The sequence below is a fragment of the Oryx dammah genome, unplaced genomic scaffold (assembly GCF_014754425.2).
Source record: "Oryx dammah isolate SB20612 unplaced genomic scaffold, SCBI_Odam_1.1 HiC_scaffold_2, whole genome shotgun sequence".
NCBI lineage: Eukaryota > Metazoa > Chordata > Mammalia > Artiodactyla > Bovidae > Oryx > Oryx dammah.
This window is the reverse complement of record NW_024070186.1, coordinates 135,371,394-135,387,185: the sequence shown is the minus strand read 5'-3', so window position 1 is coordinate 135,387,185 and position 15,792 is coordinate 135,371,394. Positions and strand designations below refer to the sequence as shown.

General features: G+C 35.0%; 1 protein-coding gene across 3 annotated transcripts in view; it reads right to left on the bottom strand.

The window, feature by feature from the left end:
• Window positions 1–15,792, bottom strand: part of USP25 (ubiquitin specific peptidase 25) — a 163,875-nt gene that overhangs the window by 82,616 nt on the left and 65,467 nt on the right. For all 3 annotated transcript variants that reach the window (XM_040227290.1, XM_040227272.1, XM_040227280.1), the window contains 3 exons: window positions 14,447–14,533; window positions 3,830–3,967; window positions 1,230–1,306 (listed from right to left, as the gene is read on the bottom strand). In XM_040227290.1, the coding sequence (XP_040083224.1) occupies window positions 1,230–1,306; window positions 3,830–3,967; window positions 14,447–14,533 (302 nt within the window). The remainder of the gene's footprint in view (window positions 1–1,229; window positions 1,307–3,829; window positions 3,968–14,446; window positions 14,534–15,792) is intronic.

Sequence of the window (15,792 nt, the reverse complement as noted above, 5' to 3'; positions counted from 1 at the left end):
AGAGGTGAAGGTGGGCAATGCCTGTGTGAATAATAAACTACTTGGGCATACTCCTAACTCATATTTTACTAACTCCCATTATGACAGACCTATTAAGACAGCATAGAGGGATAGGGCAGAAAACAAAGTCAAGCAACAAGAGAGAGAAGACACTTGGCATTCAAACAGAACTGGTGCCATACAGGTTAAGAGGCAGGTTAAACTATTAAGAATTCAGCCAAGACCTCCTCAAAAAGAATGGGGGCAGGGGGAAGGTAACTGCACCTTAAAGAACTATCCCATCCAAGAAAAAAAAAAAAAAGAAGAAAGGAACAGAAAGAAATATACTAAAGGCCTAGATCTAACATTCAAAAGTTGAGAAAACAGCTTATCATAGACATGATGATCTTTACTGGAGCTGGAACTCAGGTTTCAGAAAGCATCCACAGCAGATTCAATTCAGCATCGGGATGGGGAGATTTACCAAATGAAACTAACATAAAGAAAGAAACTACCTAGAAAGCAGGTTTCACAAATCTAACCAATCTCATAGCAAAATGCTATGGTAGCAACCATTGTGGCATGAAAATATGTTATTAGAAAGACAGCTTATATTCAGTGCAGCACTGAAGGCCAGTAAACTGAGGTTTGTAAGAAAACTGCAACTTAAGAATTGTGGTGAACAGAAAAGAAGAGCATCAGACCACAACTGTTCGCATCATAAACTTAACATTCAAAAAGGAAGCAGCTTTCAATGATACATTCTAAGTTTCCCACAACAGAATGTTCCCCTCAGATATTGTAGATTTAGTGCCATAATCTGGAGAGGTTTCTTCCAACATAAGTTTATAAGCAGTTGTCTAATAAAAAAAACCAATTGGCCCTTAATGATAGACATCCTGGCAGAATTAAAACCATGGAGATTTCCTCCATTTTTGACATCATCCAAAGTTTCTGCTGCAGTCTTTAGCAACAGTAACTTGAGTCTGGACTGAATTAAGAGCCAGGAACACCGGAGCTGGACTGAAAGCTAAAGGCTTGAAGCTTCACTTTTGTTTTAAACATCAGCATTTGTGGCCACAAATTCCAAAAAGCTTATAAATAATACAGGTAATATTTGGGCTTCCACACACTTATCTCAGATTCCTATTTCTCTGTTGATATTGAATACATAAGAGAAAAAAAAAAACAAACCCAGTGTTATTTATCAATCTCCTAAACCCCATAAACTAAACTTCACAGTAACTTACGTCTCTTCTTCAGCTTTCATTTGGAAGGCATCTTCTAACCAATCTAATAATTTGTGTGTAAACTCACTCACGTCTTGCTGTGGGGGGAAAAAAAATGTCTTATTGATATTTGAGCCTACTAATGAAAACACTGCAACATAAAACTTACAGCTAGTCTTTTCTAATGTATAATTAACTGACTCCTCACAAAGGTATCATATGAAATGTTTCACATCAAATGCAAGAAATATTTATAACTTAACCAGAGCATAAAATCAGTATTTGAGAAAAACAAGCATTATATTCATAATATATGAGTTTCACTTTAGGAGGGAAAAATACATATGTATATATATTGATATATATAAAAATGCAAACTCATGAATGAGATTTTTAAAAAGAATTATTACCTCCCCCCAGGGTTCTCTAATGAATCTTTATAAAACGAAGGTCCCACATTACCAAAGAGTTCTTCCTTATACAAAGATTTATTACCGGCTTCTCCCCTAGAAGGAATATGAGCTTTTAAACAATTCATTTTCTCAATTCAACTGTTACACATCACTTTTTAAGCCATATCTAATCTTACTAAGATATCTGTTAACTTGGATAGGTTGAGTCCAATCAATCACTGGCTCCCTGATTATCAAGGTCTACCACCTCTGAGGTTCAAACTGAGTCTCCAATCAGAACCAGCATAATCTTCACCTTCCACAATCCCTTCCATCGGGTCTAGCTCACCTGACATAGATAAACAGGAATAAAGCAGTGGCAGTTGTACTCATCAACTACCATAAACTTCTTTCAACAATCTGACCTGGAGTACAGCAAACAGGTTTGTATAGAACCTGCATGAAGAGTGGGGTTGGGTGGGAAGATAAAGCAATTCTTACTATGACTGCCCAAAGATAGATAAGTAAGTGTAAGCAACTTGCTTTTATCAAAATAGCCCTAAGTATAAAACAAACTTACTGTTACACATTTCCAAAGCTAGAAGTTTTCTGAAGAGCATCTAGGACAAGAGATTTACTTTTAAAATGTTGAAACTAAGGTCTAGGAAGCATAAATAAATTGCTCCCAAGCCATATGAAGACAACCAAACTTAACACAAAAAGCTAGCTATGAACATCCATACCACCTGTAGTGGGTTAAATTGAGGCCTGTCAAAATATATGTCCACTTGGAACCTCAGAATGTGACTGTGTTTGGAAAAAGTGTCTCTACAGATGTAAAGAAAGTATGGGTCTTAAGATGACACCATTCTGGATGAAGACAGGCCCTAAATCCAGTGATAGGTACTCTTGTAAGAGGTGGAGCATAGGGAGAAGGAGCAGGCACACAGACATACAGGGGGCAAGGTCATATCAACACAAAGAGATTGGAACCATAAGCCAAGAACACCAGGAATCACCAGATGGTAGAGGCAAGGAAGGACTATCTTTGAGGGCCACTGGAGCGAGCACGGCTCATTTGGCCAACACCTCTATTTTGAACTTCTGGCTTCTAGAACTATGGGAAAATCATTCTCTGTTGCTTTGAAAACACTCGGTTTGTGGTCATCTGTTACGGCTGTCCTAATATAATACCTTAAAATGACCTGCCATATTTTTCTATGTTACTTACCCTGCAAGGCTATATCTGACAAGAAAGAAAAAGGTTTCCTAGTTATCCAATGCTCTTCAGAAGAAAATGTCGGGGGGGGCGGGTGGTGGTGGTAAAAATTGAAAACAACAACAAACATAAGCAAATTCTGATATGACCACCTTTTTTGTTCATTTATCTTTACCATTAAAAAATCATTTTTAAAAAAGTACAGGGAAGGCAGTGGCAAAATCAGACATCTTTCAGAACTCTCTGCCAAAGACCCTCTCCGCACATCCAGATAACAGATGCAAGTACTACAACAACTACACTGCAAATGCAGTGGAATTTTTTACATCTCAAGTATCCTCTTTATTTTCTGCCCATTACATCACTGTCATCATCTTCAACATTGTTGCTATTACCTCTGCTACTTTCTTTGCTTCTCTTCTGCTCTCCTTCTTTAACTTCTCTAACTTCTCAAATTATATGTAAAAATGTTGGTATGTTTGTAGACATTTTCTACTTTTATAGGAAAATTTCCAATATTCTTTATAAGAAATTGATAAAAAGTAACCAAACAGCACTACATAAAGATTGGGAAATAAAAGAAACAGTGACAAATTTAACACCATTCAGAAACAAAGTTAATATCATTCAGAAACCTTTTCTGAGTGAGGAATTTCTGCCAGCAAAAACAGGCATATCAAAAGCATGTATTAGTATATTGGGTTATCACACCTTGGTGAAGATTTTTAACTACACACTTGCGAACATTTTTCATTTTACCTGTTACTTTCATTTAGTAATTTTAATTAAAATTACAGCTTGGTTTATCATATACTATCAAGATTACTGTTTTTTAATTTAAAAGTAAATCTTCCAAATAATATTTTAAATGGCTCCAGCTTATTCTTATAAAAATAAGAATTGTTTTGATAATAGAAATGTTATACTCATTTATCGTTTAAAAACACTGCTTAAGAGAGAAAAAATTAAAATAAAAATAGTTAATAAACAAGCAAGCACAAAAAAGCTACCTGCTGGGAGTCATTTGATTTGAAAGCATCTTTAAGAATCTCAACTGCTCTTGATGGATCAACATATTTCCTTTTAGTACCAACAAGAAGTGCAAATAGATATCGAAGCTCACGCATAAAAGGCAAATTCCGATGTTCCTATTGAAAAAAAGAAAGAAACATTAAGTGAAATTAAATTTTTTACTGGTAAAGGGATACTCAAGTAAAAATTAACCAGAAATTTAACTAATATAGCTTAAAAATGAGTCCAGCATCCTATTATAAATAAAGAAAGAGTGTTGGTTTCAACTAGGAGACAGAAAGGAGTCAAGCATGGAAACAGCAGAGCATCTAGCTTAAGCTCACCATTTTAGCATAAATGCCATATATTCACAGCAAATCATGTCATTACCCAGCCAAGAATATCCTCATTTATGTCTCTTTATTATAATCCTTCCCATTCAGCAAAGCCCAGCTGCTGCTGAGAACAGCAATAACAAGAGCCAACATTCAATGAGTGTTTAATCACGTACCAGGCACTATTTAAGTACTTTACCCTCAATAAACCCATTTAAGCAAAAAATCCCTCCTCCACCATGAAGTCTTCCCAGGCCCCTCCAAGTCAATGATCTCGTCAAACTCCACATCAACTGAAATTAATGTTTTTCACTTAGGAATCAATCACTAACTGAAACTGTTTTGTGATAATCCTAATTATCAGACTAATATTAGTCAAATAAGAATGTATCATCCTTTCAGGGTTCCTTTTCCAAGTTTACTTTTATTTTTCGATAAACTGTTAAGTTTCACAAAGACAAGAATATCTGTATATCCTTCACAACTTTTTGCTACACAAAACAAGCATTCAATTCTTTCTGGTTGATTAAACCAAATACTCCATATGGAACAAAAACAAACGAATTATCATAAATAATTCATTTTAAAGTAAGAAGAAAATGTTTTGTTAAGATCATAATTCACCTATCTTAGTGAAACATAACAAATCAGACAAGTAGTTTTTACTATGGTTAGCTCTTGAAATAAAAATTTTAACAAAGCTTATATATACCATTTAAATATTAGAAAAAACTTTCAAGTTTGCAGTTTTGTAGGCATGTGTATGTGTGTGCAGTTGATGCCCAGTATAATCAATTAACACAGAAACAGCTGCTCTCAAAATGCATCAAAAAAGGAGCCTTAAGAAACAGATGTAAGGAAACAAAACTGATTCCAAATATTTATCTGGTTTAAAAACTATAAATCCACTACAGCAATCAGAGAGTACATAAAGTCTAACATAAAAATGCTAAGTTTTAAAAAACATTTTTAAAAACATGGATTTTATTTAAGCATAATAAATTCATCATCTATGATAAAGAATAAATGCAAAAGTTTTAAATAAGATAAAAAACTAATTCATAATTTTTCTGTGGTACTTACTATTTCACAACAAGGGTTTCAAGACTGTAAATACTAACCATTTTAATCCACAAAGTAATTTTCAGAAATACCCTTAATTGCTTGTGCTCAATCTTTTCACTTATTACTATACCTATGCCAAAAACAGCTTGAGACATTCCTTGCCAAGTAACAAGGATGAAAAAAAAAATGACTTTTGAAAATTAAGTGAAATTCTGCTAAGAAGTAAATGTGAAAAGTTAAATACACTAATAAAACATTCTTTGCTCTTGGCCAATTCCTGTGGCTAGAAAAATCTTGAAATTTCAAAAGACAAAATTAGTGAATGTTGTTAAGACTAGCCACTATATGTGCCTAAATTATGAAAATACCACCACATATAGGAACTATTCAAACATGATTCTTTATCTTTTTTTAACAGATTTACCAAGATATAACTGATGTACAATATACTGTATATTAGTGTACAATTTTACAAGCTTCACATATGAATACATCCATGACTGTATCACCACAATCAGTACCTGCATATCACCACCAAAACTTTCTTCATCCCTCACTCCCCTCCCTAATCATTCCCAAGCAACCATGGTTACTCTGTATTTTCCAGAGATTTATATACATCAAAATTACACTCCATGTATTCATTTTAGTCTGCTTTCCTACAATCGGCATAATTATTTTGACCTTCACTCATATGTACAATACATTCCATTTTATTGCTGAGTGGGATCCCACTGTGTGGGCAGAACACAACTTATTTATACATTAACCTGTTCCAGCTGCTGCAGATTATTATTGGATGTGGCTTTGTGTGGACATATGCTCTCATTCCTTTTGAGTCAAGAACCGCAAGGAATTGGTGAGGCTGTATGGTATACGGTTTTAAGAAACAAACAATTTTCCAAAGGCACTACATATGCCAGTGAATATGTAAAATTTATATGGACAATCAAAGGATATGGAACAGCCATAGCAGTTTTACATGTATGTAATATTTTACATATTCAGTGGCAGTGGAGAGTTCTAGGTCCACATTCTAGGTTCACATTCACACTTGGATATGGACTATATTTTTTAACTTTAGTTCTAGTGGCATCTCTAGCTAAAATTTTCATTAGTCCTAATTTAGACCAGTAACATCAAGCATCTTTTAATGTTATTTTCAATCTGTTTATCTTCTTTGGTGTTGCAATCTGTTGAGGTAGGTTATCTGTCTTACTACTGAATTGTACAAATTCTGTATATATTTTACATACAATTCCTTTTTGTGACAAATGTTTTGTTATTATATTCTCCCAATCTGTGGTGTGCCTTTTTAATTTGCATGAATTTTTCAAAAATAAACTTTCCATTTTGATGAAGTCCTATTTATTAAAGTTTCCTTGTTTATTTTTGTGCCAGTTTGTTGCAGTACTTAAAAAATCTTTTCTTAATTCAGAACCCTAAAATTTTCTGTTTTATCCATGAATTTTTATAGTTTCAGTTCTTTGTTTTAGGTCTATAGTTAATTACTTTTTTTTTCATATATAATGTCTTGTAGAGGCTAAAAAGTATTTTTCTTCCTATAACATCATTAGTTCAAAAGATTTTCCTTTGTTCACTGAATTTTTTTGGCAACTCTGATTAAAACCAATTGCCCCTGGTGTATGTTATATTTCTGCACACTCTACTCTCTTCTAATGATCTATATGACTATCTTTTCACCAACAACATAGTGCCTTGATCACTGTAGTGTGATAATTCCTCCAACACTGCCTTTCTTTTTAAAACTGCTATGGCTATTCCATATCCCTTGATTTTCCATATAAATTTTACAATCTGTCAACTCCTATGAAAATGCCAGCCAAAATTATAATTGTATTGCACTGATTCCATAAGATAAGCTGGGGACAATTGATATCCTAATAATGCTTACTCAGCTGATTCATAAACATAGTTTATCTCTCTACTTCTTTAATTTACCCAGTGATCTTCTCCAGTTTTCTGTATCTTTTAACTACTTTCCCTCTAATATTCCATCTGTTATGCTCTTCAGTCAGTTCAGTTGCTCAGGCGTGTCCGACTCTTTGCAACCCCATGAATCACAGCACGCCAGGCCTGCCTGTCCATCACCAACTCCCAGAGTTCACTCAAACTCACTTCCATCGAGTCAGTGATGCCATCCAGCCATCTCATCCTCTGTCGTCCCCTTTTCCTCCTACCTCCAATCCCTCCCAGCATCAGAGTCTTTTCCAACGAGTCAACTCTTTGCGTGAGGTGGCCAAAGTACTGGCGTTTCAGCTTCAGCATCAGTCCTTCCAATGAATATTCAGGACTGATCTTTAGAATGGACGGGTTGGATCTCTTTGCAGTCCAAGGGACTCTCAAGAGTCTTTTCCACCACAGTTCAAAAGCACCAATTCTTTGGTGCTCAGCTTTCTTCACAGTCCAACTCTTGCATCCATACATGACCACTGGAAAAACCATAGCCTTGACTAGACGGACCTTTGTTGGCAAAGTAATGTCTCTGCTTTTGAATATGCTATCTAGGTTGGTCATAACTTTTCTTCCAAGGAGTAAGCGTTTTTAATTTCATGGCTGCAATCACCATCTGCAGCGATTTTGGAGCCCCCAAAAATAAAGTCTGACACTATTTCTACTGTTTCCCCATCTATTTCCCATGAAGTGATGGGACCAGATGCCATGATCTTTGTTTTTTGAATGTTAAGCTTTAAGCCAACTTTTTCGCTCTCCACTTTCACTTTCATCAAGAGGCTCTTTAGTTCTTCTTCACTTTCTGCCATAAGGGTGGTGTCATCTGCATATCTGAGGTTACTGATATTTCTTCTGGCAATCTTGATTCCAGCTTGTGCTTCATCCAGCCCAGCGTTTCTCATGATGTACTCTGCAGAGAAGTTAAATAAGCAGGGTGACAATATACAGCCTTGACGTACTCCTTTTCCTATCTGGGACCAGTCTGTTGTTCCATGTCCAGTTCTAACTGTTGCTCCTGACCTGCATATAGGTTTCTCAAGAGGCAAGTCAGGTGGTCTGGTATTCCCATCTCTTTCAGAATTTTCCACAGTGGATTGTGATCCACACAGTCAAAGGCTTTAGCATAGTCAATAAAGCAGAAACAGATGTTTTTCTGGAACTCTCTTGTGCCTTTTCAATATCCAGTGGATGTTGGCAATTTGATCTCTGGCTCCGCTGCCTTTTCTAAAACCAGCTTGAACATCTAGAAGTTCATGGTTCATGTATTGCTGAAGCCTGGCTTGGAGAATTTTGAGCATTACTTTACTAGTGTGTGAGATGAGTGCAATTGTGCAGTAGTTTGAGCATTCTTTGGCATTGCCTTTCTTACATAATCATTTTTAAATTTATATTTCCAATTGTGTGCTGCTGGTACTAAGAAACATAATTGATTTTTAAAATAATTTAGTTATTCATTTTTGGCTGTGCTGGGGCTCTGTTGCTGCATGGACTTTTCTCTAGTTGTGGCGAGTGGGGCTACTCTCCAGTTGCAGTGCGTGGGTTCTAGGGCATGTAAGCTCAGTAGCTGGTGCACTGGGGCTTTGTTACTCTCCAGCATGTGGGATCCTCCTAGATCAGAGATTGAACCCATGTCTCCTGCATTGGCAGGCAGATTCTTTACCACAGAGCCACCAGGGAAGCCTCTACAATTGATTTTTGCATGTTTGCCTTGTACCATGTAACACTGCTAAATGATCTGACCCCTTAATTCTAGCACCTATTTTTTGGTAGAGTACTTAGGATTTTCTAAATAGACAATCAGGCATATACACCAAAAGACAGCTTTGTTTCTTCCTTTCTAATTTGCCTGCTTATTTCTTTTTCTTGCCATATAGCACTGGTTGAGATCGCTAATGTTTAATAAAAAAGTGGTAAGGCCTGACATCCTTGCTTGTCCCTTATCTTTGAAGAAAAAGATTGTCTTTCACCATTAAGCATTATAAATATTTGCAGGCTTCCGGTAAATGAGCTCCATCAAGTTAAAACGGTTTCTTTCTATTCCTAGCTACTGAGAGAAATTTTGCCAGAAACAGATACTAGCTTTTATCAAATCCTTTTTCTTCATCTACTGAGCTAGTCTTATGGCTTTTCTTGTCTAAACTCTTACTATGATGAATTATATTCATTTCTGAATACTAAACCAATCTTTCAGTTCTGGACAAATCCCACTTTGTCAATGAGGTATTGTCCTTTACATATATTGCATCATTCAACTTGCCCCAATTCTGACCATTTTTCCTTCTGTTATTCATAAGGAATATTGATCTGAGTTTTCTTTACTTGAAATATGTATTTCTACTTTTGGTTTCAGTGTAATGTTGGTCTCACAGGGTAAAGTTGCAAGTTTTATTTCTTCAATTTTCTGAGAAAACTTGTAGAGAATTGGTATTATTTCTTCCTTAAATGTGTGGTGTAACTCACCAATAAACTTTGTTGCTATTGATTTTATTTTTTTGTACATGAGTTCAAAACTAAAAAATTAATTTCTTTAATATAGAAATACACAGCTTATCTTTTCATCAGTTACATTCAATAGCCTTTAGCTTTCAAAATATTTGTCTGTTGTTTATAATATTCCACTATTCTCTTTTACTGTCTGCAGAATACGCAGTAATGTGCACCTCTTTCATTTATTTTGGTTATTTGTTTCTTCTCTTTTCTTGCTCAGTCTACCTAGAAGTTTATCAGTTTAAACAATATTCTTAAGTAGCTTGTGATTCCATTAATTTTTCTCTATTGTTTCCCTGATGTCTATTTCATAGATTCATGCTCTTATCTTTATTATTTCCTTTCTTCTGCTTTCAAATTAATGATCTTTTTTCTAATTTTCTGACATAATCTATGCCACTAATTTGAAACTATTTTCTAATAAGGCATTTAGTTCATATATTTTCATTAACCACTGCTTTTAGCTATATCTATCTAATTTTGATACATCATTTTAATTTTTATTCAGTTCAGAACACCCTAAAATTTCCATTTTGATTTGTTCATTGTTCCTGTGGCTATTTAGAACTGTAAATAATTTCCAAATACTGTGGAGATTTTCCAGATATCTTTATGTTGTTGATTTCTAACTTAATTTCACTGTGGTTGGAAAACATAACCCGTATGCCTTGAATCCTTAAAAATTTGCTAAAACTTGTAAAGCCAGCTTCTGTTATACCTTCATGGCTAAAGACAAAAATTCCAGAATGCCTCTTTTTATTTTAAAATTCAAAACTCCCTCAGATATTTGCTCAATAATATATTTATGGTATTAACCCCAAATCACTTCCTTTTCATATGCTTCTCACTTCTGATTGAGAGAATATTGTTTATTTGAAAACATTCACGCTAAATCAAGGCTTTAAATAATATAACCTTATGATTAATAAAGTTATTAATTATATGATGATTACCTCTAAATATGATAAGCTTATGCCTCTTTGTTTGTCAACATTTAATATATGCTTTCCCATCAGTTCGTGGCTCTTTAAGCCAAAAGAGATTATGTGTGGGAATGGGGAAGGATGAGATGTTTACAGTGACAATCTATCTTTAAATTTCTAATAATCTCCCAATTCTCCTAGACATTAAGATTACAAATAGCACAAATAAATATGGATATATATGAAATTAGTTTCAATCTCTAGAAGCAATAAACAAGTCTATTCAAATGCAAATTGATTTCAAAGACTTCATTTCATTCTATCAATCAACAGACATATAATGCTTGCTGTAATTTTAAATTGCTAATAAAAAAATATCCTGCTTAATAATGTATGCAAATACATCTCTGTGATTTAATCAAAGTGAACCCTCAGTGTTTAGTGCTACTCAGACTTTTCAGACTCAGTGTAGCAGTAAACACTAGATGAGTTTCCTATAAATTGACTAGTAAATAATAAGTGACTAAGGTTACACTGACACCTTTTTGAAACCTGTGCCTTTTATCACTTCACTTCAATTGAATTAACTGTAACACTAATCAGTTCAGTTCAGTCGCTCAGTCGTGTCCGACTCTTTGCAACCCCATGAATCGCAGCACGCCAGGCCTCCTTGTCCATCACCAACTCCCAGAGTTCACTCAGACTCACGTCCACCAAATCGGTGATGTCATCCAGCCATCTCATCCTCTGTCGTCCCCTTCTCCTCCTGCCCCCAATCCCTCCCAGCATCACAGTCTTTTCCAATGAGTCAACGCTTCGCATGAGGTGGCCAAAGTACTGGAGTTTCAGCTTCAGCATCATTTCTTCCAAAGAAATCCCAGGGCCGATCTCCTTCAGAATAGACTGGTTGGATCTCCCTGCAGTCCAAGGGACTCTCAAGAGTCTTCTCCAATACCACAGTTCAAAAGCATCAATTCTTCAGCACTCAGCCTTCTTCACAGTCCAACTCTCACATCCATACATGACCACTGGAAAAACCATAGCCTTGACTAGATGGACCTTAGTCGGCAAAGTAATGTCTCTGCTTTTGAATATGCTATCTAGGTTGGTCATAACTTTTCTTCCAAGGAGTAAGCGTCTTTTAATTTCATGGCTGCAGTCACCATCTGCAGTGATTTTGGAGCCCCCAAAAATAAAGTCTGACACTGTTTCCATTCTAAATCTCACGTTAGCTTCAAAGTTGTCAAGTTACAGTATGTATTGCTGTCATCATGTGAAATTAAAGAAATATCCCATTTGTAGAACAATCTTTTATAAAACTGCATGGTATTCTTGTTGAATGATTTTTCCCAATGGCAGTAATTATTATTAAAATTATTTTAATATCTTAAATTAAAGGGATACCTAGACATGCAGACCCTTCCATTAAGAGAAATTTCCTTATAAAGGTATCCAAAGATTGGATTCATACATTTCTCTAGTATTCAGCTAAACATTCTCATGACCCCAAACTCTTGTACACAGGCATTGATATCACGATTGTTTTCAAGTAAGATTATAAAACTAAGTAGGTCTTATTCAATTATTTATAGAATAAAAGAAAGCTAAACTCTGTGAAGTACTAAAATCCAGGAACACAAAAGAGGCTAAGATACATATACGGGAAAAAAAGATACTTATGAACATCTAACTGCAAGTGATAATTCTAAATAATCATGTAAATTATAAATATACTTTAACCAAAACATCAAAAGAAAGAACTAATCAAATCGTTAGCAGAGGGAGGCAATAGTCCAAAAAGTTTCATGTAAAAACTGGAATGACTGAAAGGGGCTTGCTTAATTTCTCTGGAAGTTTAAGTAGTGGGTCCAGGTGATCTTAGTTCCCTTCTGAAAATGGTTTTCAATTAGTCTGACACTTTATGGCTAAAGATTACAGCCCAAAAAGCTGGTTAAAAATCAAATTATATTCCCATCAGCTTCACATTTATAATGGCTGCAGGAAAAATTGTTTTCAAAATGACAGACTAAAAAGAAAACATAATAATGTATCATTACAACTAACAAAAGATCACACAAAGTTCAACACTTTACTGAACCCTAAAACTTCTCACTTCTTTTTGTCTTTATGGCTAGTTTCTTTATGATACGGTCATTAAGTCTTACAGTCAAGCATATTATCTCCATAATTAATCTTTTTCATTAAGTATGAATTTCTGAATATGAATCAGTCTTATCTTTTGAAAAGCTAGCAACAGCTGACACCTGGTACTATTGATAGAGTTACTTCTTAGGCAGGTTGATAAGGAGTCTGGGCTCTCAAGGAGGCGAAAGAGACAAAATGTTTTTTTCTGCATTGCTTGGTTTTAGTAAGTTTCTTTACACAATAAAACAATTTATCTTACTCAACAGTATGTTTTTCCTTAAGCTCTGTACTAATGATTATATAACAATATATCTTGCTCAAGGATATGTTTCTTCTTTTTAACAAGAACCTTCTGACTAATTTGGTATCTTAAGACATGTTTTGTGGGAGTGAGTCTGGTAAAAACCTTTCTTTTGTTACTTCTAATCTTGTTAATTTAAGATGTTTGTTGTGGGAGTGGATCTGGTAAAAGTATATAAGGCCTGGATAAGACTAGCAAGTGAGGCACTCTCTATCCGCCTTCTGATGTCTATGTCAGAAGCATTCTCTGTCCTTTTTCACTGTAATAAAACTTCTGCCACACAAAAGCTCTGAGTGATCAAGCTTGGTCCCTGGTCCTGTACCTAAATCTTCTTCAGGACAACTTTAACTGTAAGCTACCACTATGTACCAGGTACTTCTAAGCCCTTTATGTTTTGTCATCTCATTTAATTCTCACAGAAACTCTATAAAACAATTGCTGTCATTATTTTTGATTTTCAGATAAGAAAGTGAAAGAAAGTGAAGTCACCCAGTCATGTCTGACTCTTTGCGACCCCATGGATTGCAGCCTAAGAGGTTCCTCTGTTCATGGGATTTTCCAGGCGAGAATACTGGAGTGGGTTGCTATTCCCTTCTCCAGCAGATCTTCCCGACCTGGGGATCAAACCTGGGTCTCCCACACTGCAGACAGACGCTTTATCACCTGAGCAGCAACTAGATCACGTAACTAGCTCTAGGTCCAGAACCTGGGAAACGTGACTCGGACCTCTGTGCTCTCTGCCATGTTACACTGCTTAACAATATTAGAGATTGTAGATTCACACTGCAAAAACAGGGCAAAGCTAACCTTTTAAAGAGTTCATCTACAGAAATAAATGAAAAATGTTTGATTTCCACACAGTTTTTGAGGAGGAAAGACCCTGAATTATACTCTGACATTCTAAAAAGAAGAAAAAAGCAATTACTAAAATGAAACCAAAAAACTGGCCTATTACTGATACGCATGTGTAGGAAAATTCATATTTACAATATACTGACCAAGAATCAAATCTGAAGCAGTGTCAAATTTGAATGTCAACCTGTTACTGTTGTAGTTGAGATTAACAGGTTGACATTCAAATTTGACACTGCTTCAGATTTGATTTCACAAATATCTCAAAAGCAAACTTTCCCCATGGCTCAGCAGCTAAGAATCCACCTTTAAAGCGAGAGACAGAGGAGACGTGGGTTGCATCCTGGGTTGGAAAGATCCTTTAGAATAGGAAATGGCAACCGACTCCTGGAAAATAAAATTCTATGGACAGAGGAGCCTGGCAGGCTGCGGTCCATGGAGTTGCAAAGGGTCGGGAATGACTAGGCACATGGCATGGCACCAAAAGCAAACACCAAAGAATACACTTGACTTAAAAATCTTTCATAAATTTACCTTTTGGTTTCGGGGTAAATCTTGAACATTTGATGGAGGCTTGTAATTCAGAACTAATCTTCTGAATTCCAAAAGATTGAATAATGACTGAAAAAGAACAACAATTTAAGATAACCAAAGGGAAAATTCTATTAACAGAATTATAAAAATATGACTAGTCTGAGAGATTCATTTTATATACAAAACATTTCCCACTAGCACAAGAAGGCCTATTTTCTCCCTGAGAGAAAGTCATACTTCTTTTGACATATTCTTGATCATTAACAATATTTATTGTACTGCAAAGCAGAAAGTTACACTTGGACAACTCAAAAAATATAATATGTGTTATTATAAGTTTTCTATGTGCCTAAGCAGTTTCCTCAAAATTAAATGTATACAAATGCAAACTCAAGAACTTTTTCAATATGTTATGTACAATATGAGTTTTCTAGAGGTATCAATTCTACAAAAATATAGTACGAATAAATCTATAGGCCAGATGCTAGGTTATAGAGACTCAAAGAAATTATCTATTATCTCTAATAGTCAAGGAGACATAGCTTAGGAAGGAAACAATATTTAATTAAAACAACAGCAGTATCACCCAAAAATACAGTAATACTGATCACATAGAGTATAATGAAAGCATATGGAAAGATGCTCATGGAATAGTTTCCTGGAGCTACCCTTTTAAACTATAGCTTGCAATCCATTAATGTCAAGATAAACATTAAGTCTAAAAAATGAAATAAAATGTAATGGAAAATATAAGAACATGTCATAAAGAGTAAACATACCAGAGTATTACTTATAAAATTTTCATTGGTGAAATTCTCATACATAGGTATGTGTAAAGTGTTTTACAATGTAAAATGTATTCCTTTCTGTGAGTCATAGTTTATGAAGTTCGAAAATCATTATACAGGAGGCGATGATGCATTAAAATCTTAGTAAAAGATGGGCTAGCCAACTTGCTAGGAAATAAACATAGCATCATAAAGCAATAAGAAAACAAAAATTTGTTTAGTATTGGATGTTGGGAAAACTGGTCCACTATAAATAGAGTCAGATACAGATATATATAGATGCAAATCAAAGGCCTATATATGAAAGGTAAAACCATAAAACTGATAATTGTGACCCGAAGTATTTCTTTAGTAAACAATATGAACATATTCATTTACTCATTCTTTTAACAAATATTTATGGAGCACCCACTACATGCCAGACACAAGGAAGACAGGCAACAGAGAATAAAACATACCAAGTTGTCTCCACCTTTAATACTATCTTGTGATTGCAAGTTAAAACAATTGAGAGTAGATGTTATAAACCATAAAGAATGTGAATAGAATAATAGACCA